Source organism: Rhinopithecus bieti, unplaced genomic scaffold (genome assembly GCF_001698545.2).
Source record: "Rhinopithecus bieti isolate Rb0 unplaced genomic scaffold, ASM169854v2 scaffold_11380, whole genome shotgun sequence".
NCBI classification, from domain to species: Eukaryota; Metazoa; Chordata; class Mammalia; order Primates; family Cercopithecidae; genus Rhinopithecus; species Rhinopithecus bieti.
The window spans coordinates 981,932-1,003,948 of NW_016807225.1; the positions used below are offsets into that span (position 1 = coordinate 981,932).

At 52.2% G+C, this 22,017-nt stretch overlaps 1 protein-coding gene across 2 annotated transcripts in view; it reads right to left on the bottom strand.

The window, feature by feature from the left end:
• The window catches only part of LTBP2 (latent transforming growth factor beta binding protein 2), a 118,854-nt gene that overhangs the window by 22,475 nt on the left and 74,362 nt on the right, over positions 1-22,017 (bottom strand). For both annotated transcript variants that reach the window (XM_017880500.1, XM_017880499.1), the window contains exons 9-17: positions 15,255-15,329; positions 11,738-11,860; positions 8,308-8,472; positions 7,829-8,044; positions 6,680-6,699; positions 5,409-5,448; positions 4,457-4,558; positions 2,151-2,279; positions 1,263-1,391 (exon numbers count right to left, since the gene is read on the bottom strand). In XM_017880500.1, the coding sequence (XP_017735989.1) occupies positions 1,263-1,391; positions 2,151-2,279; positions 4,457-4,558; positions 5,409-5,448; positions 6,680-6,699; positions 7,829-8,044; positions 8,308-8,472; positions 11,738-11,860; positions 15,255-15,329 (999 nt within the window). The remainder of the gene's footprint in view (positions 1-1,262; positions 1,392-2,150; positions 2,280-4,456; positions 4,559-5,408; positions 5,449-6,679; positions 6,700-7,828; positions 8,045-8,307; positions 8,473-11,737; positions 11,861-15,254; positions 15,330-22,017) is intronic.

Genomic DNA, 22,017 nt, shown 5'->3' on the forward strand with positions numbered 1-22,017 from the left:
AAATACAAAAATTAGCCGGGCGTGGTGGCGGGCGCCCACAGTCCCAGCTACTCAGGAGGCTGAGGCAGGAGAATGGCGTGAACCCGGGAAGCAGAGGTTACAGTGAGCCAACATTGTGCTGCTGCACTCCAGCGTGGGTGACAGAGCAAGACTCTGTCATAAATAAATAAGTAAGTAAGTAAGTAAGTAAGTAAATAAATGGTAGCTATTTTTATCTGCTCCAGCTGGAGCACCCAAATAATCTCATACAGAACAACTTGCTTCCTCATCTGGACCCTACAGTGTCACTATTCACACCTCACTCATCTCAGCATCCTCAGAGCTTGGCACACTGCCTGGCACATAGGTGGTGCCAATGCATGAGAGCGCAGTGAACACCGCCCGTGATTCTCCCGCTCCTCCGTTAAGTTAGGAGGTCTGCCCTTTCTACTTCCCTTCCCTCCATAATCAAGTGATTGGACCTGGATGGCTTTGGTTTCTGTAGACTGGACCCTTGGAGGATTAGAACCCGAGGGGATCCTGGCAGCAGGAGGATACACAGCTTCCCTGGCCTCCTTGGGGGTCTGGCCAGAACCAACCATGTGAGCCCCAAGCACAGGCAGGGCCCCTCTTGAGGTGAAGGATTTACAACTGGATTATGAATCTTAAGGTATTGCTTAGAAAGTGCTCATTATATTATTTGTGAACTTAATCATAAAAATGTATGTGGAAAAAAATGTATGTGGGGTGTTTTGCATCATTAAAGGGTTTGAGTTGAAAGTGTATTAATCAAGGGTCCCCTGGCAGTGGGCCACATCTTCCCAGGGAAGTTCAAAGCCCTACAAGTGTCTCCAAGCTGCTGGGAACCCGTGCTCCTTGTTCAAAGTCACACTACTCCCTGGTCTGCCAATAGTCCCAGCCTGGTGTCCTCATGGGTCTCCCTCCTTCCCTAAAATGAAACCAGCTCCTTGTCACTTGGAGTTTGGGGGCCTGGTGTATAGTCCTCATCTCCAGCCATGTCTCCTGACCCTGTGACACTCTTGGTTCCACCCACAATTCCTTAGGGCCTTTGCAGAGATTGCTGGCTTTGGATTTCTACCCCTCCTTGCCACCAGCATAGGGTCAGCCTCCTCCCAGATCCAGGCCGGAGTTTTGGTCTCTCCTCCCTCAGCTGCTCACTCCCCATTCTGCAGCACGGTGTATGGGGGTGTGAACCCCTGGTTCCTCTTCCACCCCCTTGAGACTGTGGGGCCTGGCCAAGGGCAAGGGTGGACTTGGCTTACCTTGACACTCTTGTGTGGCCTCCGAGGTGGCCAGCGTGTAGCCAGGGTAGCAGAAGCAGGAGTAGGACCCCACACGGTTGATGCAGCGCCCTTTTCCCCTGCAGGGGTCCCGCAGACACTCATTGTCATCTGACCAAAAGGAGGCAGGGAGGGAGGTCAGGGAGGCCAGCAGTGCTGTTCTTTGGGCAACTACCAGCAACCTGCCCACACTTGGGGCTGGGCAGGGGATGGTGCTGTGTGGCAAGAAAGGGGTGAGGGAGCGGAGGAGGCTGGGGAGATGAAAATCTCTAAGGCTGGAAGCCATAAAGTCAGCCCAGCAGGCCCACTCAGGCACCAGAAGCCTGGGGTAACTGCCAGCCCCTCCTCTCTACCCCTCGACTCCTTCCCCCAGTAGCCTCATAATTCCTTTCTCCTTTGAAACCATAGTGGATATTTCTCCCTTATTTGAAAATATCGGGGGGAGGAGGAATGAGGTCCACACTTGGTGATTTATCTTAGCCTCAGACCTTCCCCCCCAGGGATGACCCTGCTGGAGACATTTGCAACTGGGGCAGACCTTGGTCCACCTCCAGGCAACAAAATGGTCAGTTTGATGGGTGGGCTGATCTCAGAGCAGAGGGCTGCCAGGCACAGGTCAGGATGCATGCAGTGGGCTGGCTTCCATGCTCCTGGAGTCCTGGAGACTCATCGGATGGGACTCACCGAGACTGGTCTTCCCCTGAAGGTTAAAGTTAGCTTTGTCCACAGGGACTGCGCTCCTCCTAAACTCATCAACCACCCAGCACTGCTTGGACCTTCTGCTTCTTCCTGGACTCTCAACTCGGCCTCCTAGCCCCTGCTCCCATCTACCCCAGCCGCCAAGTAAGCCCAGGACACCCAAGTGAATACCCGTGCAGTAGGCCTGGCTGGGGTGCAGCTGGTAGCCGGGGCTACAGACACATTTGTATCCATCTGGGAGGTTCACACAGGTTCCAGGGCCACAGATGTTGGTGGCTCCAGCAGCACATCTATCAATGCCTGTGGGAGACAGAGCAAAGCAGAGGTTATGGCAGGGTGGGTGCTGGACAAAGGCAGTGGAGTGGGGTGGGGACAGTGAGTGGCCAGGGTCTAGGGGCCTCAGAAGGCCAACCTTAGCCAGGCCCTCCCTCCCATACCCATGCACAGCTTGGCCTTGCATAAGACCCTAGGGGACCTCTGCCCAGCACCCCGAGCCCTACCCAGGATGGAGGTCACGGTAGGGCACCCCCCCCCACCGAGATCTAATAGGTCACCCATATTTCCAGCAAATTTCCAGCAAAACTCCTCCATCCTAACCCCACCCTGAAAATGAGCCCAACTCCCACCCAGTGCCCAGTGCCATCCCTCCCTGCAACTCCTGTCCAGTTTTCCCTGGACAGACAGACAGACCTGGTGAGTAAGGTGCTTGGGGAAAACTGCCAGGGGAAAATGGGAGAGGTGGGCTGGGGTCAACTGAGCAGAGCCTTGAAAGCCATATTGAGACTGGCCTGTAACAGGGAGTTTGTGAAAGGTGGGGGTGGGTCAGAGCAGTCCTGGAAAGGCCACTTGAGCAACGAGATGATGGATGAACCGGTATGGGAGGTATGGCGGGCCCTTAAAATCTGTTGAAATAATGTAAATGAGGGTCTGCCTTGGGTGGTGGTGATGGGGTGAAAAGTGGGGAGACAGCTGCAGAACTGAGAAACAGTTTGGAGGCAGGCTCACTGGACTCAGGGCTGAGGCTGTGTAGACAGCAGAGACTCTAGCTTTCTGAATGGTATCCCTAATACTGGAAAACTACCTGGCACTTAGAACATGCCAAATGAAAGAACAAATGATGCTTTTGCCTTTGTGTCCACCCTGAAGTCTTTGCCTGAAGCCCACATGCTCAGGGGTCCCTGCCCTGCCCCCACAGCTCGGGAGAAGCTGAAGACCCAAGACAATGGGTTGGGAGGTGGTCTGTATGTGGGTATAGTCTGCCAGATTGTACTGAATTGAATGTGCACCCAAGGCTACCCTCTCCCTGGGCCTGGCTCCAAGTTTGTGTCAGCCTGGGGGTCGTGGGGGCCCTCAGCTGGGTCCTAAATGTCTGCCCAGAGGGGTGAGGTTACAGAATGGCAGAGAAGGGGGATAGGGCAAAAGGCCGAGGCTGGTGGTGGCGGTGGGGACACTCATGCACATGCCAAGAGCTACTGCTGAGCTTGGCCTGCCCCCTGCCCCCTGCTTCCCATCCCTTTCTCCAGGCCCACTTTCCTTATCAGAAATTCAGCACTCCTCCGCACACTCTGCCTGCGGAGCAGAGGCCAGAAGGGGATGCTCCCTGGAGCAGCGCTTTGAGCCAGAAGAGACAGGTCCCGGGAGAGGTCAGTGGGGTGCACCTGGGAAGGCTGGACTCCCTCTCCCCACTCTCTGGGCTGTTCCACCAGGCTGCAGGGGCTTTCCCTTTGCTGGAGGAAATCCAGAACCCCACTACCGCACTCACCCGCAACACAAGGTGACTGGGTCTCTGGACCCAGTTGTGAGGTTAAGAGAGCAGGAGCCCCAGGAGCGGGCACACACGTGTACAGTGAGCAGTGGCAACAACACCCGCCTTGCTTCTCCTGCACCAAGTCCCCAGACAATGAGCCTTTAAGGAGGGTACATTCCAGAGCAAGGTGGATTTGCCAGGATCACCCCCACGCCTGCCCCTCGCCCCCATCACTGTAGCTGACCAGAGGGAAAGGAATGCAGACTTGGTTAAACAACCTTGAGAAATAGAACCATGTTCCTTCCCGAAAATCAGCCCTCCCCGTGGGCAGGCAGTTGCTCGCTGCCAGGGCACTCTGCTGACTCAGGGGAGCGGCCTGGAAGAACCAGGACCCCAGTGGCCCTCACTCCCCATGCTCGCCTTCCTTGAGAGGGACCCCCAGATTCTCCTGGAAGATCCCTGGCTTCCCTCTCCCATGGTGTCCCTTCTCTTCCCCGTTCTGGGCTTGGGCAGTGCTCCAGACTGGGCTCTTATTTTCACAACAGTGACCCTGTGCTCTTTGTAAGATGAGGCCAGGGGTGCAGAGCCCAGCCAGGAGCCTGCTGGAGACTTTACCTAATTGGAAAGGCGAGGGGGCATTCCACTCATGCCCCTGCCCTGGAGTTGGCTCTGGACAGACACAGCTCACAGGGCAGGGTGCAGGGAGCCCCAAAGGTCTGGCTGCAGCTACCTGGGGTGCTCAGGGTCACCAGCACATCGGTGGAGGGGGTCACTTGTTCTTCCTGTATCTCTGGAATCCGCTCTTCAGGCATTGGTGGGGTTGTGGCATTCCCTGCGGAGGAGAGAGGGGAAGAGGTGGGGTCACCGTCCCTTGGCCGGCCGTGGCCGCTCCCTTTTCCCTGGCGCTCAGACTTCCAAGAACGAAGGGTGAAGCCTGGGGTGGGTCACTCCCATGCCTTCCAGTCTCCTGAAAGTTGATCTCGCCCCACTGAGAGAATCTGAGAGCTCTTAACAGGCCTTGGAGCACATCCAGTCTAATCCTCCATTTCAGGGCCAGGAGACTGAGGCTTGCAGAAATGGCCACTTGTCCAAGGCCAGCCAGCTTGTTGGAGGCACAGCTGACACCTGGGTTTCCTAATTCCCACTTCAACATTCTTTCCCTTCTGCTTACAAAGTATTTCACAGCTTACAGAGTTCTGCCACAAATACCAACATCTTATTTGCCTTGAGAAGCCACAAGACAGGCTTCAGTGTCTTCTACCATTTTATAAGAAGCATGAGCTCAGCCTTCCAATGTCTGAACCCAACACCAGTGACAGGCAATTAGTGGTTTCAGGACAAGGCCTCCTGGGGGAAACAGTCTAGCGACCCAGCCAACCACCTATTTCAGCTAGTGCTGTCTCTTTGTTCTGATTTATGTGCCAAGTGGTGCCATGAAATTTGCAAAGAGTTCTGTGGCTAGAAAACTATCTGTGAAGCGTCATGGGGTCTCTTGCTGACCTCACAGCACCTTAGGTGTATAGAAAGCTCCCAGAAACAGCACTCACAGGCCATGTCGTTCTCACCCTCCTCTGATGTGTGTGTGAGCGTGGACCAGCTCACACATAGTAACTCCACTCCTGATTAAGGCCTATTTCCTTCCCTTCTCTTTTGCCTGGGAGCTGCCAGGAAGAGGGACTCACCTGTGACCCAGGCAGGTGTATGGGTGACACTGGTCATGACCTGCACAGAAACAGGAGAAGGTCACTTTTGGCTCCTCTGTCGTCCCTGTGATATGCCACCTTCCATCACACTCACCCCCATCTCCGGGCTTCCTACCAGCTAGCTCATTCACGTTTTCATTCATTCCAGGTATTGATGAGTTCTTACTCTATGCTGGGCATTCTGCCAGACACTTTATACCCACTCACTTCATTAACTTTCTCAACTATCTTATGACGGGAGATTGACATGACTAAATGAGCTGATGTACACACTATGCCAGCTCGGTGTCAGGTACATAGTAGAAAATCAGCAAGTTTGGTGTCAGCTATAACCCTCGCATCTCAACACAGTAACAGAAGCTCTGGAGGTTCACTAGAGTGCCTGGAGCCACAGGGCCAGTGTGGGAAAGCCAGACTGCAGGCTACACCTGGTGTCCCTCAACTCAGCCAGTGGACAGAGGTTGCTGAGAGGGGGGACATAACAGAAGAGCGGGCAGAGGGTGAAAAAGGCCCTGGAGGCTGGCTGTGTCTGTGGGGACTGGAGTTAGAGCTCTGGCCTGGGAGGACATCATATGGTAGCCCAGGGAGAGAACAAGCCCCCTCAAAGAAACTGTATTTGGGGACAGTCAGGTATGCAGGGTGGAGGGGCAGGGGATAGAGTAGGGACTGAGAGGCTGATGAGGGAAGAAGCAGATCCCCTCTTCTGGAATGTTTTCCTGGGAGGACACCCAGTTTTTCCCAGGGGAATCTTGGGCACAGGGAAGGGAGTTGGATATGCCTTTCTCAGTGAGGTGGTTTGAGGCTGTTCACAGCTGTGCCTGCACTTCCCCATACACCACTCCCAGAGGATACCCGGAGGTTCAACTAAACCAGCGCAGAAAGTGCCAGACCCAGAATGAACTGGAAGCAGCTCCACACCTCATCTGCAGTGCTTAAAGCTTGAGTGACAGCTGGGCCTAACAGGACATGTTCCTACTTCCTTTCTGAAGGGGCCCCGGCCCACCCCAAATGGGAAAATGCTTGCACAACGGCTGCTCCGTAAACAGGAGCTGTTGTTATCACTTCCTTTAGGGTAAAACTGGGTCTTTGGATCAATCCTCGCACTTGGTCATCTCTTCAAATAAAATCCAACAGACGCTCCATCTTTCTCCCTCTCCTCTGTCATGAGACACTGCCCTGGGGCCTGAGCTGCTACCAGGTCCTGCTCTCTGCTATGCTTGCCCGGCCCCCTAGTGGGAGGACACACTCACCTGGCCAGCCTGAGAGTCACCTGGAAGGGAAGGGTGACAGCGTGAGCTCAGGGAGGAGGGTCTGGCTGCCTTCTTCCCTCACCGCCACCTGAGCGGCTTCACGGTCTGTGCCCCAGACCACGTCCCCAGCAGGGCCGGCAGCACAGAAAGCACAGACTCTTCTTACCTGCCTCTGCCCCTTCAACCCTGTAGGGACTGGCCACCACACAATTCCAGGACCCCAGGTCTGGAGAGCCTGAAGATAGCTCAGTGCAGCCTCTCTCTTGGTAAGTGGAAGCCCCTGCTTTCCTGTAAGGCCTTGGGTGACAGGAGTCCCACCGGCTCCCAGGCCTGTCCACCCCATCCAGCCTGGAGCCACCTCCTTGCACTGCTACCTCCTCCCTCCCATGCCTCCCAGCCAGGCTGGGTCACACAGCCCCCTGCCCTGGGCTTTGGGCCAGGGGAACAGTTTGAGGAAGGAGTGGAGTTGCTCCAGGCTTGGCCGGTGTCCTGTGTCCACAACAACTGGGGCTCTGTCCTCACTTCCCTGTCTCTTCCAGATTCCTGGAGCAATCTGACCAATCACATAGCTTGTTGGCCCTATGATGTTCCAGGCCTCCTGCACTCAGTGTTACCAGTCACCTGGGCATGACTTCTCCATGGTTTTCAGGGCACTTGCAAGGAGAGCCTCATACCCAGCCGCCCTCCAGCTCCGTGCCTCTGGGGTCCAAGGCCATTGAGCTGGAGTTAGCACTCTGACTCTAAGGCCGGGCCAGGGGTCTGGCATGCAGGTCCTCAGGACCCACCTGCCAGCTATTCAAGCCTGCAGCAAGCACCGGCCCCAGAAGCTGCATGGCCAGAGGGCAGGAGATGGAGAGGCCTGATCGCTGGGGTGGGGGCTGCGGCTGACCTTTCCCACCTCCACAGGCAACTCCCTAGGGCGTGGGCACCTCTTGACCCCATATGGAAGAGGAAGTGGGTGGGGCCTTGCTGTTGTAACAGGCCATAAGAGAAGGCTGCCAGGGTTGGGTGCTGCCACTCCAAGCTCCCTTTTCTAATGCCACAAAGATGGGATGCCCACGCACCCAGGATGGACACCCACACTTCTCTGAGGTACTGGAAACTTAGGGGAAAGGGGAATCCATCAGGCGTCTCCCCCAGCTCAGATACCCTTGTCAGGGACGGTCCCGGCCTCGACCCAGGTGTCTGTGATGACCCGGAGTGGCTGCCTGTCTGCTGGCCCAGGCAGTACCCCGCTGCTCCTCTGCCCTTGCTCCCTTGGGGGCCTTGCCAGTTCCTCCTCCTCGGCTTTCCTCATGGACAGGCGAATGTCGGAGCTGGCATAGGTGTAGCCGTGGCCGGCAGGGCAGATCTCTCTGAAGGCCTCTGCAAAGTCAACAGCCGGAGGACAAGCTGAGAGGTGCTGTTCCTGCAGGAAACCAGGGCCCCCCTTTCCCTCCCTTTGGGAGACACGGCAATTATGGCAGCAAGGAGGGAGGGAGCCCCACGTTGGGATAAACACGTGAGCAGGCAGGGAAGACTACTTCAGTCTTCCAGATTGAGGGAGGTCTACCCAGGCCCGGCAACATGGTCACTAGCCTTGAGGAAGCCCCTGGGCAGTGAAAGCTGGGATGGGGACAGGGGGTTACCTGTGCCAGGCAGAGGGCATTTCTCACACTCGCTGCCCCATGCTTTGCCCACACGGCTGCAGCAGCATATCTGCTTGGTGATTCGCTGGGCCAAAGGCAGGGTGCAGGTGTCAGGCCCAAGCGACCGGTAGCACAGTCCCTGCAGCATGGAGATGGCCTTGTCCGCTGCAACAGACACAGCATGCGGAGGTGGGCAGGTGGCCAGTGGGAGGGGAATGCACAGCTGGGAGGGCAGTGGATGGAGGTGTGGCTGGCCACACGCACTCAGACTGGCCTGGCCCATATCTCAGTCGGGAAATTTGGAGCCCTGCAAATGCTCACAAGAACTTTAGAAGGAAGAGGCGTAGTGGAATGTTTCAGCACCTGCCCATGTCATGTGCTTGATGAGACCCGTGACTCCCCACCTGCATGTGGAGAACCTGAGAGCAGGAACTGAGGATGCAGCTCCTTGTCTCCAGTGCTGAGTTTAGAAATGTTTACTGAAGGCCCCACGTGTCCCTAGGGTTGAGCAGGGAGCAGTATGTCCTGAGGACCACAGCCTCTGTGGGAAGATGAGGCAAGCTAAGGCCTGATGGGGAGCTCAGAGGACAGGGACCCTATATTGGGTTATCTCTGTCACCCAGGCACCTTCCATAGTGTCTGGTGCATGCAAATGCTTAGTAAAGCTTGTTGAATCTGTGCATGGATGGCTAGATCAATGAGCCAATCAAACATCGAATCAACCAGCCAATCAAAATACTGAGGGTCACTGTGCGTTTGAGCTACAATGGGCTTAGGTCATAGCAATGCCACCACCCTTATCTCCTCTCTTGTACTTTGATAATAAATATTAAAGAATAGTTTCTGTATGTTATCTCAATGGAAGACGAGGAGGCCATGCCAGGTTGGAAGAGTCTGGAATCCGTAGAGGGCTGACTGGATTCTAAGAGGAGGAGAGGTGGGGTGAAGAAGACATCAATCAAAGTTTAGGAATGAATGATTCTGGGGAAGTCCTGGTCAGGCCCAGGACGCAGCAGACGAAGTTCGAATCCCTGCTCTACCATGAAGTACAGGACCTCCCTGGGCCTTAGCTTCTTCACATGTAAAATGAAGATGAGAATGATCATTCCATGGCAGAGGACACCTGTATTTCTGCCTGCCCAGAGTCTATGTGCCATATTCTGGTATAATCACCCTGCTTCTAAGGGAACCACCCCTTTCCCACCCTTGGTCCATGTGACTGGAGTGGAGGCTGGCGCCTTTCTGGCTGAAGGCTTGTGGTCCATACCCCTGGTTCCAGTGACTGGGTCAGGGACGGGCACTTCACCAAGGAGGCCCAGTGATAATCAGCTTTGAGACTATTCCTGGGTGATGGGGAAAAAGGGGCTCATTTTTTATTGAGTTTGCAAGGCTGAGAGGGTGTAGGCCTAGAGCATCTGGCGACCACCTTCGAAGGAACCATGAAACTGACACAGAGGAAAGAGCAGGACCCCCCCCTGCAGACACTGTGGCTGCCTGGTCAGCCAGCCTGAGGCCACACCACGCCTGCACTTCCTAGTTGTGTGAACCAATGCTTTTGTGTTTTTTTTTTTTTTTTTTGAGAAGAGTCTCGCTCTGTTGCCCAGGCTGCAGTGCAGTGGCACGATCTTGGCTCACTGCAACCTTTGCCTCTGGGGCTCAAGCCATCCTTCCGCTTCAGCCTCCCAAGTAGCTGGGACTACAGGTGTGCACCACCACGCCTGGCTAATTTTTAATTTTTTGTAAAGACAGGGTCTCAACATGTTGCCTAGGCTGGTTTTGAACTCCTGAGCTCAAGTGATCCGCCTGCTTCAGCCTCCCAAAGTGCTTGGATTACAGGTGTGAGCCGCTGTGCCCAGCCCCCAGCGAATTCTTTTTTTGCTTAAGGCAGTTTGAGTTTGGTTTCTGTCACTTGCAATCCAAGGACTCCTGATTAATAAACTTCACCGTGGAGATGAAATAGAGTGAGGTGTGTGAGAGTGGCTTGCCAAAGGTCATGTGCTCGCCACAGGTAAATCACCAGCCAGTCTGCGAGCCCTGGATCTCCTCCAGGTGCAATTTCTGCTTCTAGCAGCCGCTTCCCTTGGGACACTGTAAGGAAGAGCTCCATCCCTTTGAACCCCAGGGTGGAGATGACCCAGGTGGGAATATCAGGAGGCTGGGGCAGCCCTGCAGACCGCTCCACTGGACCTGGTCAGGTGGCACGGAGGGAAGGAGGCAGAACTCAGGAACAAAGGGAAGAGAACTTCGCGCTGCCCATCCCACTTGCAGGGAGGTGAATCGCTGTGGGAGGCTTGGGGGAGTAACACCAGGGACAGAGGGGAAAAGGACACTAGAGAGACATCTCTGCTTCCCTGTGTTAAGGCTCTCTTGGATGTCAAACACACCTGTCTGGTAAAGGGATCTTAAGTGATGTGGAGTAGAAGGTAGGGTTGTAAGCCTCTCAAGGCCTTGACCACCTGCCACTGCCACCATGAAGGTTTCTTGAGAGCGGCCTGACATGTTCTCCCCACTCTGGACCCATCACTCTTGGGCATCCCCTTCCTATAGCTCTTGCTGTCTTATCTCCCTAGAGCCACTGGGTTCAGTGTCCAGGTGGCACTGGAGTCTTGTTCAACCCCATGGCCCTCCCAAACCCAGTACCAGAAAGTTTGCAGACTGAGGGCTTGGCCGGTTGCAGGGAGCTCTGCTGAGCTGGGAGCGGCCCATCCAACCTGGGCTGCTGCCTCCCAGAGGCCAGTTGGGACTGGTTTTATTTAGCTCTGGTCCGGCCTTCCGGCACAGGGAAAGCCCCATTTGGCCTGTGGTGTCAGTTCTGCCACTGGGGGTTACTGATAGCCTGGGCCACTCCCCCTGGAAACCACAGAGGTCTCTGGAAACAGGGCTGCCTGGCATATATGCATGCACATACCTGGACACAATGCTAATGCCCACTATGTGTTCATGGATGAAGAGAAACTTCAGAACCACAAGGGGCCACAGGATTGTGGAAAGGCCCTCAGGTCGGGCAGCAGCTCTATGAATGCTATGGATAACCCTTCTGGAAAGGTCACTCAGCAGCCAAGGCTCAGCCAGACATCACAGCAAAGGCCACCCCCACCACCCCCGCCGCCAAAGGAAACGAGGCTACGCATGGAACAGAAATGATTAGAAAGAAAGAAAAAAAAGAAACAGAAAAGATGAATTCTAAACTGCAAAGGCCTGGAAGAAATGCCTAGTGTAAAAAGTGAAGTAGTAACCATCTCTGTTCCAGCAGGATGGGCTGATCAGGTTTTCACACTGGGCCCAACTCCAGGTTGAGTAGCAGACACAGGCCCTGAGCATGGAATGATCAGGTCTTGGGAAAATTACTGCGCTGGGCTGGCCTGTGGACCTGAAGGGTCCCATCTTGCCTCCCAGTGTCCCCCGCAATCCCGTCCCTACCAGCACTCACACACACAGCGGCTCCGTGATGGATCCAGCATGAGGCCAGGTCTGCATGTGCACAGGTAGCTGCCTCTGGTGTTCACACACTCCGCGTCCTTGCACAGGCCCAGGGTCAAGCACTCATTGATATCTGCAGAGTTGGAGGAGATGAGCAACTCATGCCCCTGCCCTGGAGTTGGCTCTGGACAGACACAGCTCACAGGCGGCCTGATGGAGGGGAGGGACTGGGCGGAGATCTTCAAATACCCTCTCCAGATAAAACAACAACAAAAGAGCTGCTATGTATTCAGTGGGATTCCTCTACCTGGGCCTCAGTTTCCTCATTTGTAAAATGAGGATAATGATAGTAACAACCAGATGGTGTTAGATGGATAAAATAAGATCAAATTGCAAACCACTTAGTCCAGTAACTGGCATGTAACAATGATCATAATATTAAGAGCTAATGTTTGTTTGTTTGTTTATTTTTTGAGAGAGTCTCACTCTGTCACCCAGGCTGGAGTGCAGGGGTGTGATCTCAGCTCACTGCAGCCTCCGCCTCCCAGGTTTAAACAATTCTCATGCCCCAGCCTCCCGAGTAGCTGGAACGACAGACGCATACCACCACATCCAGCTAATTTTTGTATTGTATTTGTTGTAGAGATGTGTTTTCACTGTGTCGTCCATGGCTGGTCTCAAACTCCTGGCCTCAAGCAGTCCACCTGCCTTGGTCTCCCAAAGTGCTGGGATTATAAGCATGAGCCACCTCGTCAGGCCTCAAGCACTAGTGTTTATTGAGCACCTATTACATGCTACATACTCTGCTGGGTATTAACATACAATACCCCATTTAATTCTCACAAACAATTTTATCAAATAGGCCCACATGTCTTCATTTTACTGGAGAAGAAACTGAGGTCCCAGGAATAACCAGGTCACCCACTGGTTTGGGGAAATTGGCACTGGGCACAGAGTCACTTAGCTGGAGAGTGGCATGTTGAGATGCAGACAGGAAACAGATTGAGGGGACTGTTTGTGTTGGAAGGTGGAGAAGGGGCAGCTAAGTCCCTCCTATTCAGCCTTCCTCCAGAGGTCCCTGAAGCACCTCTGCAGGGCTCAAGACCCTGGGAGCATGACTGCAGTGAGCTGGAGGAGGGGGACCCTGGTAAGGAAAAGGAGGCAGAGGCTGGAGGAAGGCACTGAAGGGGAAGGGGATAGCAAGGGTGCGCAGAGGTTGAGGGTCAGAAGGGCACATCTCCGGGTCCTCCTGAACGCCCTTCCTTGTGCAGGCTGCACATATCCCCCCAAAGACCCGTGGAGGCTAATGCTGTTCTTCAAATAAGGGAGGTGCACTGGTTTCCTCTGTGACCTCAAAGAGGAAACCCCCTTTTCCTGCTGCAAACTTCTCCCTGCCAAGGGGAAGTCTCAGCCCCCGCAATCTGAGCTATGAGGAGTCGGAGGCCATCTTGATGATGGCACTTCTGTTGATGATAGTGATGGCAGCAGAGATGATGAGCATGAATTGCTTGTGAGGGGCACCTACCTCCAGGCCAAGAGATAACATAGGCAGCCCTGTGTCTGCAGAGCCAGGTCACCCACTGGTTTGGGGAAATTGGCACTGGGCACAGGAACGAGGGACTGAAAAGGGACCCAGCCTGAGCACCAAGGGGCACTCCTCTTTGATAGGATGCCCCATTGTGACAGGGTGCCAGTAAGAAGTGGGAAGGTGCTACTGAGAAATGGGAAAGGGCAGTGATCCATATGCGTCCAGACTGTGGCCACAGTGGGATGTGGACCTCCAAACCCAAGTCTGACTTGCTTCCCTCTGCTTAAGAAGCTTCTGGGTTCCCCATCATTTCTTAGAGGAAGGCCCTAAACCCTAACATGGTATCCAAGGTCCTCCACCATTTCCCTAAAGCCTGTGGGTAAACAGGTGGCTCTGATGAGACACTGGCAGACCTGTGGCATCTCCCGTGTGTACACAGGCCACATATATAGTACTTTCTGGGACACTCCAGACAGCACAAAATGTACTTTTGCTTATGGTGTTCACATTGCCTGGAGAGTTTGCATCCTCTTAGTTGGCCAACTTGTACTCATTTTTAAAGTCTTGGCTTGGGTATCACCTCCTCCAGGAAGCCTTCCCTGATCCTCCCAGTCTGGGAAGGGACCCCCACCATGGGATCCTGTAGCACTCAGTGACTGCTGCTTTCTCTCAAGAACACTCTGCTCATTAGATGTGATTGTTCAGGGGTCTATCTGCACCTGGGGCAGGACTGTGTCTTCTCCATCACTGTGTACTCAGCACCTAGCACAGTGTATGTAGCCCATAGTAACCTCCCCTCCAATACTTTGTGGAAGTAGGAGGGAAGGATGGAGAGAGAGAGGAGAGATGACGTGTGTGGGTGGTGAGCAGGTCCCTTCGCAGACACGGAGACCACAGCCACATACGTGGGAAGGGGAGGTTTCAGGGGCAGGGCCTCCTGAGGGAAGGTCCTTTGGTGTCCTGAATCTTGGGGCTCAGTGGAGGGAGGGCAGAGAACCCACTTGAGATCCTGAGAATAATCTTAAAGCTTCAGACTGGGAAACCCACCAGGAGAAAAAGCAATTGGTGGCCGTTTAGATGTGAACAGCCCCGATCTACCCTCCAAGGGCAAAAATACGTATTTCTCCCTAGAGCCACTGTCTGCTTGGCCCTCAAACCACTGGCTCCTGAGGGAGTCTGACCCTGGACTAGGCTGGGCCAGAGGCCTGCCCTTTTGCTCGGCCCAGCACCTTTGCTTATCCACAGGCTAGGAATCACTTCTGCAGCCTGGCACCCCCAAGGGAGACAGCCCAGTCACGCAGAGTTTCCCCAGACTCCTCTCTCGGAAGCAACCTCCAGAGGGAGGGTACCTTGGAGGCCATCTGGGTCAATCACCTGTCTCTGACCCAGCTCCATCCAAAGCAAACCATACAGACAACTATTTGTCCAGTTGTCCAAGCTCCTCACAGGGAGGCCACCTTGTTCCCCACTGGCCTCTGCCAGCCCCAAGAGCCTGTCCCTGGCAGGAAGCTCCCCACCCCACTTCCTGGCTGTGGGTTGAAGCAAGTTGGAGGGAGTCCTGAATAGCTAAGGGTTTTTAGTTGGGAAAAGCCCACAGAGGCCCCAACAACTCAGGCTGACTTGATTTTCCACCCTGGAGCTGAAATTCTTCCCATTCCAGGGAGACCAGCTCAGGAGGAAAGTAGAAGTGCAGGGACTGCGGCGGCCCCTTCGGACACAGCCCCACATAGCCTAGAGACCCTAGCCTGTGTTCCAGGTGCGGGTGGGTGGAGATGGGGAGGAGGGGAGGTGTCGGCCCCCTTGGCTTCCTCTGTCACTCTCAAGCAAGTCCCTGGATTTCCTTAGGCCCCTGGAATCAGCAGCCTCTCACCACTCCCCCAAGCTGGGGCTTAGAGGAACTCAGTGGAGACCACTCGACCAATGACAGACACTCCTCCTGTCTGGTGCTGGGAGTGTGCCCCGGCATCCCTGAGCCCAGCCCTGGCCCTAGAGGTCCTACCTTGGCAGTGAGTGAGGTTCAGTCTCTTGTATCCCTGAGGACACTCCAGCTGGCCATTCTCAATCACCGGGGAGGCTGCAGAGTGGAGATACAAACAGGTCTCACTGGAGGGCCCCTAGGCTCCTCTGTCACCCATGCTGGAAAGGGGTGCAGTCTGGATGTCCAGCCCACCCAGCAGCAGTGAGCCCCAGCCCCTGAAGCCATCGCCCTGGGCAGCTGTGCTTCCTGGTTCTCACCAGACTCCTCTCGGCCTATCTTGCTTTTCTTAAAATCAGTACTAAGTGAAATAAGCCAGGCATAGAAAGACAAATATCACACGATCTCACTGATATATGGGACCTAAGAAAAACAAACCCACAGAAGCAGAGTAGAATGGTGGTTACTAGGGCCTGGGGAAGAGGGGAGACAGTGATCAAAGGGTACAACATTTCAGTCAGATATAGGAGGAGTAAGTTCAAAAGATCTGTTTTACAACATAGTGACTATGGTTAATAACATTGTCTTGTATTCTTGAAAATTGCTAAGAGAATAGATTTTAAGTGTTCTCACCACAAAAAATAAATATGTGAGGTAATACACATGTTAATGGGTGCAATTTAGCCACCTTACGATGTATACCTATTTCAGAACAACAATCATGCACGGGCCAGGCGCAGTGGCTCACGCGTATAATCCCAGTGCTTTGGGAGGCCAAGGCAAGTGGATCACCTCAGGTCAGGTGTTCAAGACCAGCCTGGGTAACATGGTGAAACCCCATCTCTACTAAAAATATGAAAATTAGCTGGGCGTGGCAGCACATGCCTATAATCCCAGCTACTCAGGAGGCTGAGGCAGGAGACTCGCTTGAACCCAGGAGGGGGAGGTTGCAGTGAGCCAAGGTTGTACCACTGCACTCCAGCCTGGGTGACAGAGCGAGACTCCATCTCAAATCAAACAAAACAGTTGTACATCACAAATATATACAATTTTTATTTGTCAATTAAATTTTTAATACTAAAAATTGTATTATATACTTCACACATATAGTTATAACATTACATATAGTATATACTATACTATGTGCATGTTATATATATAGCATGGGTTTTATTGTTATAACTTTTTGCTTTTTATTTTGAAATACTAAAGATACACAGATGTCTGACTGCAGATTGACCAACAAGGAAATGATTCTCAGTATTTGTATGCTGATACACATCCTGCCTTGATATCACAACATTCCCCCTTACTTTACAGAGAAAAAAAAGAAAAAAAAAACTCAAACAGTTGATATTAAATAAAACAGGGGAAAAAAATCTCCATTACTTTGGGGAACAGACTAGTGTGCCAACCCTCTTGAAAAGCTCTAGGGGGCATACTTCTGATCACCACCTGTCTTCACAGGAAAAGGCAGGGGAATACTATATTTTGTGGAATAAAAAGAGAACTCAGCTATAAGTTTGACAATTCTTTTGCCTATAGATAGCCAGCAATTCTAACCAGGCACGAGCAATTGCCACAGACCTTATTCCATACACATTTCCATAAAGACACTACGATATTTCAAAGGTCTTGCTCTATAAAGCTAGCTGCATGATGGCTTCTTGTAGCAATTTGCCTTCTTCTAGCTTTGACTCTTTTGTGGCAATAGCTTGCCTCTGAATGCTGCACCCTCCATCTCTGTTACCTTATCCCAATTCCTTTTCCTCCTAGTCGTAACATCAGCAGCTACACTTTCAGAGTTGTTTGCTAAAGCTTCTTGTCATCCAGGAAGTCATTTACTGTTGAGAATATATGTTCACTGGTTCATCCTTTAGTGGTTTACAAAAAGAGAGTTCTTCATATATATATATATATATATACCTGTATATATATATATTTTTTTCTTCTTCTTCTTCTTCTTCTTTTTTGAGATGGAGTCTTGCTCTGTCACACAGGCTGGAATGCAGTAATGTGATCTCGGCTCACTGCAACCTCCACCTCCTGGATTCCAGCTATTCTCCTGCTCCAGCCTCCTGAGTAGGTGGGATTACAGGCATGCACCACCATGCCCGGCTAACTTTTGTATATTTAGTAGAGACAGGGTTTTGCCATGTTGGCCAGGCTGGTTTCGAACTCCTGACCTCAGGTGATCCACCTGCCTTGGCCTCCCAAAGTGCTGGGATTACAGGCATGAACCACCGCACCCAGCCTTTCATGTATTTTTATTGTTGAAATGAATTATTGCAAATACCAAGAGGCACATTGGAGATATCTATACTTTCGTCCAATTGTACAGCAAAGTTGAGTGTCTTTGTGGTTTAAAATGTTTTTCTAATCAAGATAGCTTTTATTTCACCATTAGCTGCTGTCTCTGGGCACTTATACACTTAGTGCAAGGTTTGTCATTAGTAATGGCCTATATCAATCTGTATTTCATATAGTCTTCTTGATCATTTGGATCCTGGGGTACTTGGGGGTCACATCTGATAGGTTGCTATGATTTTTACTTTGTAATATGGCTGATGACACAGTATAAAACCCCCTGAGAAGGGTTAGCATTGCATTTTTTAATGATTGCTTATGATTAAGGGACTAGTATTATTTTGCATCCACGGTTTCTTTGCAGGAGCTTTTCAGAGCCACCTCTCCATTTGGTGTGGGTTAGTTTAGTTAACACCAGAACACATAACTAAAAAATCCAGTAAACACAGCACTGTGAACTGCACTGTGTTGTAATATGCCAAAGACAAATAGAAGGAGGTGCCACATTTTCTTGGAAGCCCCACTCTTCCCTGAGGACACACTGTGTGCCAAGCATGACATGTGACAGCCTGACATAGGGACAGACCAAGTGAGGACATAAATTAGTAACACTTAACTTTTTTAAGATTAAAACATGTAAACTGAAGTTCAAAATGTTTTCCTGCCAGGATTGGCCCGCTCCGGGTTTGCACGTTCCATGTAGGGACCAGGGTCCAGCTTAGAAGCCCACTCTTGTGGAGACACACAGGGATTCTGAAAACGTTGAGAAGGAGATGGAAAGATGGGAGTGAGGCTGGGAAATGTGCATGTCCCTGGCTCGGGGCGTGGTGGTATAAACTGAGGACAGAGAGGAGGGAAGAAAGAGAAGTCATTTGGAGAAACTCAGAAGGCAGGCTGATTAGATGCAGCCAGTGAACACTATGAGGAGCAGAAGGTAGGAAAGAATGATGTAAGGCTGCTGCCAGAGGGCCAAGGAAAGAGACCAAGTGCACATTTGTCCAGTGCTTCAGAGTTGCAAGACCATGGGTGCACATGGTCCTGTCTGTTTCTCACAACAATTATGCCCTAAGGCAGGGACCATCATCCCCAATTTACAGATTAGGACAGCAAGGCTCAGTGAGGGGTAAGTAACTGACCCAGGTAACAAAGTTGCTGGAGCAGAGGCAGGGTTGAAATCGGGCCTCTAGCTGTGAAGGCCACATCCTTTCTCCTACCTTCCACTGTGCTTCTCTAAGAGAGAGAGATCAGGAAGAGCTGGGTGATCCAGCAGGCCAGGATGATATCAACTCTCTAGATGTCAAGAGGGAGAAATGATGCTGGGCATGGTGGCTCACACCTGTAATCCCAACACTTTGGGAGGCCAAGGCAGGAGTATTGCTTGAGCCCAGGAATTCGAGACCAGCCTGGGCAACATGGCGAAACCCCGTCTCTACAGAAAAAATACAAAGATAAACTGGGCATAGTGGTTCGCGCCTGTGGTCCCAGCTGAGGCAGGAAGATCACTTGAGCCTGGCAGGTCAAGGCTGCAGTGAGCTGTGACGGTGCTACTAAACTCCAGCCTGGGCAACAGACGGAGATGGAGACAGAGAGAGAGGGAGAGGGAGAGGGAGGAAGCAGAGGCCCCTGCTTCTTTAGTGATCAGAAGGGGAGCAGCAGAGAGCTTGGATTAGAGCAGGAAGCAAGAGTGGAAACAGCTGCTGGCACCTGTAGAAAACTGTGAGAACCCGAGGAATGGGTGAAGCTGAGAGGAGCTGGGTCCACCCATTAGTCTGGATACATGTATGTGCTTTTTATATAAAGTGGTCTCCTCCTTAATAAGGGGAACCTGCACCCCCCCTCCCCCGCCCCGCTAGCCTGAAGGGAGTGTGGTGTCGTGGGCAATTCTTCGTGAAGGCAGGCTTCTAGAGGGAAATAAATGCCAAGCCACTATCTCTGGGGAAACTCCCATTTTTGCCAACAACCTTCACCCTGAAACCAGGGCCCTCAACGCCCCTCCTCGCACCTCCCAGAGGCAGTCTATAAGGGGCTAGTTCCTAGCTTCTGTAAGACCAAGTAAGGCAAGTGAATCACCTGAGCTCTGGGCTCTGGAACTCAACACCAGCCTGGGCAACATGGCAAAACCCTGTCTCTACCAAAAATACAAAATGTCAGCAGGCTTTGTGGCATGAGCCTGTGGTCCTCGCTACTCAGGAGGTTGAGGTGGGAGAATTCTTTGAGCCTGGGAGGTGGAGGTTGCAGTGAGTCAAGATCATGCCTCTGTACTCCATGCTGGGCAACAGAGTGAGACCATGTCTTAAAAATAAACAAATAAGGCCGGGCGTGGGGGCTAATGCCTGTAATCCCAGCACTTTGGGAGGCTGAGGCGGGATGATCATGAGGTCAGGAGATCAAGACCATCCTGGCTAACACAGTGAAATCATGTCTCTATAAAAATACAAAAAATTAGCCGGGCATGGTGGCAGGCGCCTGTAGTCCCAGCTACTTGGGAGGCTGAGGCAGGAGAATGGCGTGAACCTGGGAGGTGGAGCTTGCAGTGAGCAGAGATTGTGCCATTGCACTCCAGCCTGGGTGACAGAGTGAGACTCCGTCTCACAAAAAACAAAAACAAAAATAATTTGTGTGTATATATATACATACATACACACACACACACACACACACACACACACGAATAATTCAGGTTAAATCTCCTTGGGAGAAAGTGGAAGTTTAGGTGGCCAGGTGGCTCAGGGTGACAATTCGGCAGCCAGTGAGCTTTGTGACAGGTGAAGGCAGGTGACACCTGTCACTGTCCCTGCCACCCACACCAGGTGTCCCTCTTGCATACTCCCCACACATATAGACCTGCCCAAGTCACAGCACTAGCTGTTGAGCTGAAAAACTCAGTTCGTGGTGTGCCGTGGCTGCCTGCTCACTTTTCCATCTTTCCACAAAGTATAAGCTACGTGAGGACAAGGACCTTGTCTTCTTCATCACTGTTATGTCTCTAGTGCTATGTCCCAAGCATGACACCTAGAGCTGTGTGGGCTCTCAGTCAAAATAGGAACAAATAAGAAGAGCAAACACTCCAATGGCACTTACTATGGGCCAGGCCCTATTATAAAGGCTTTATACTAATTAACTTAGTTAATGCTCATAAGAGGCCTTGGAGAGTCTTACTAATATTATTCCCATTTTATGGATGAGCAAACTGAGGTTCATCCATAAAATGGATGAGGTTATGAAACAAACCAAAGGTCACCCTGTTGGTGGACAGAGCTGGGATTATGAACTCAGGCAGTCTAGCTCCAGAGGAGAAATTCTGAACCATTGTCCCCACTGCCTCCAAATAAATAAATAGATTCGTAAAAAGCCTTAGGGGTGCCTAGGCAGACAACCCTAGGATGCAATGGAGGCACCTGCCCAGTAGAAAACCTAGCACCCTTCCTAGGAAACTTCTACCCTGTTTTAAATGAGGGATCAGGAGAGGGAATAAGAAAAAAAAAAGTAGGGATACTCAGAAGGAGGTCAGAAGAACTGATCAGATGCCTGATAAGGGCTCCACGATGTGCATAACCAAAGTGCCGGGCAGAACTGACAAAGGAAATGGTGTAGAACCCGTCCTACCCCTTGTGGCTCCTCAGCCAGATCAAGGTTAACACAAGGGGTAAGGGGTCAGAGAGTAGAAAGAAGAGAATCTGTGACACCTGGGGAGAGAGAGTGGCTAAGCTGTGACTCTCACAGATGCTTCAAGGAGGCCTCGCAGGGCTGCAGTGTCTTTGCCTTTGGGACTTTTAGACTTGCGAAAGCCAAAGCAGCTGCCCAGCGTCAGTGGAGACTGACCTGAACTCCAAAGAGTTCACATCACAAATGCCCGTGAAGCATACAGGGTGGATGTGGGGAACCTTCTTGGTAAGGACATCGGGACATAGGTTTTCTGACTCCCTGGCCTCAGCCCTGTCCACCTTCTGCTGTGTCTCGGTTGCTCACAAACTGAAGAAAGAAGCAGAGGGGTCCCTGGCTGCAGCCTGCCCCTGCCCTCCTAACTCTCCTCCTCAGCTGCTGGGACTCCCAGGGAGGCCTCAGTAAAGGCAAACTAATTTCTCAAGACAGTTTTGGCATTGACTCCATGAGTAGAGTTGTGGAGGAGAAGGTGAAGACGTGTCTGGCCACAGGGCTGTTTACAGGCTGTGCCAATCTCAGACTGCGATGACAGGTGCCTGCAGCAGGGAGATGTGAAAGGTCCCCACCACACAGCCCCTCTGCCCAGGCACAGACACATGCATACCTGGTGAGGCCAAGCTCAGTGCCTCAGGGATGCGTGAGCTGGCTGGAGCCTTGCCCTTTGATTTGCAAACCTCAGATGGGCAAGCTGGAGAGAAAATTCTACTCCCCTAGTAGGAGTGCAGGCACTGGGGCAGCCAGACCCACATCTAATCCCTGGATCCACTATGACTAGCTATGTGACCTGGGGCACATTTCTTAACCTCTCAGCCTGAATTTTTTTGTTTTATTTATTTATTTATTTATTTATTTATTTATTTATTTATTTATTTATTTT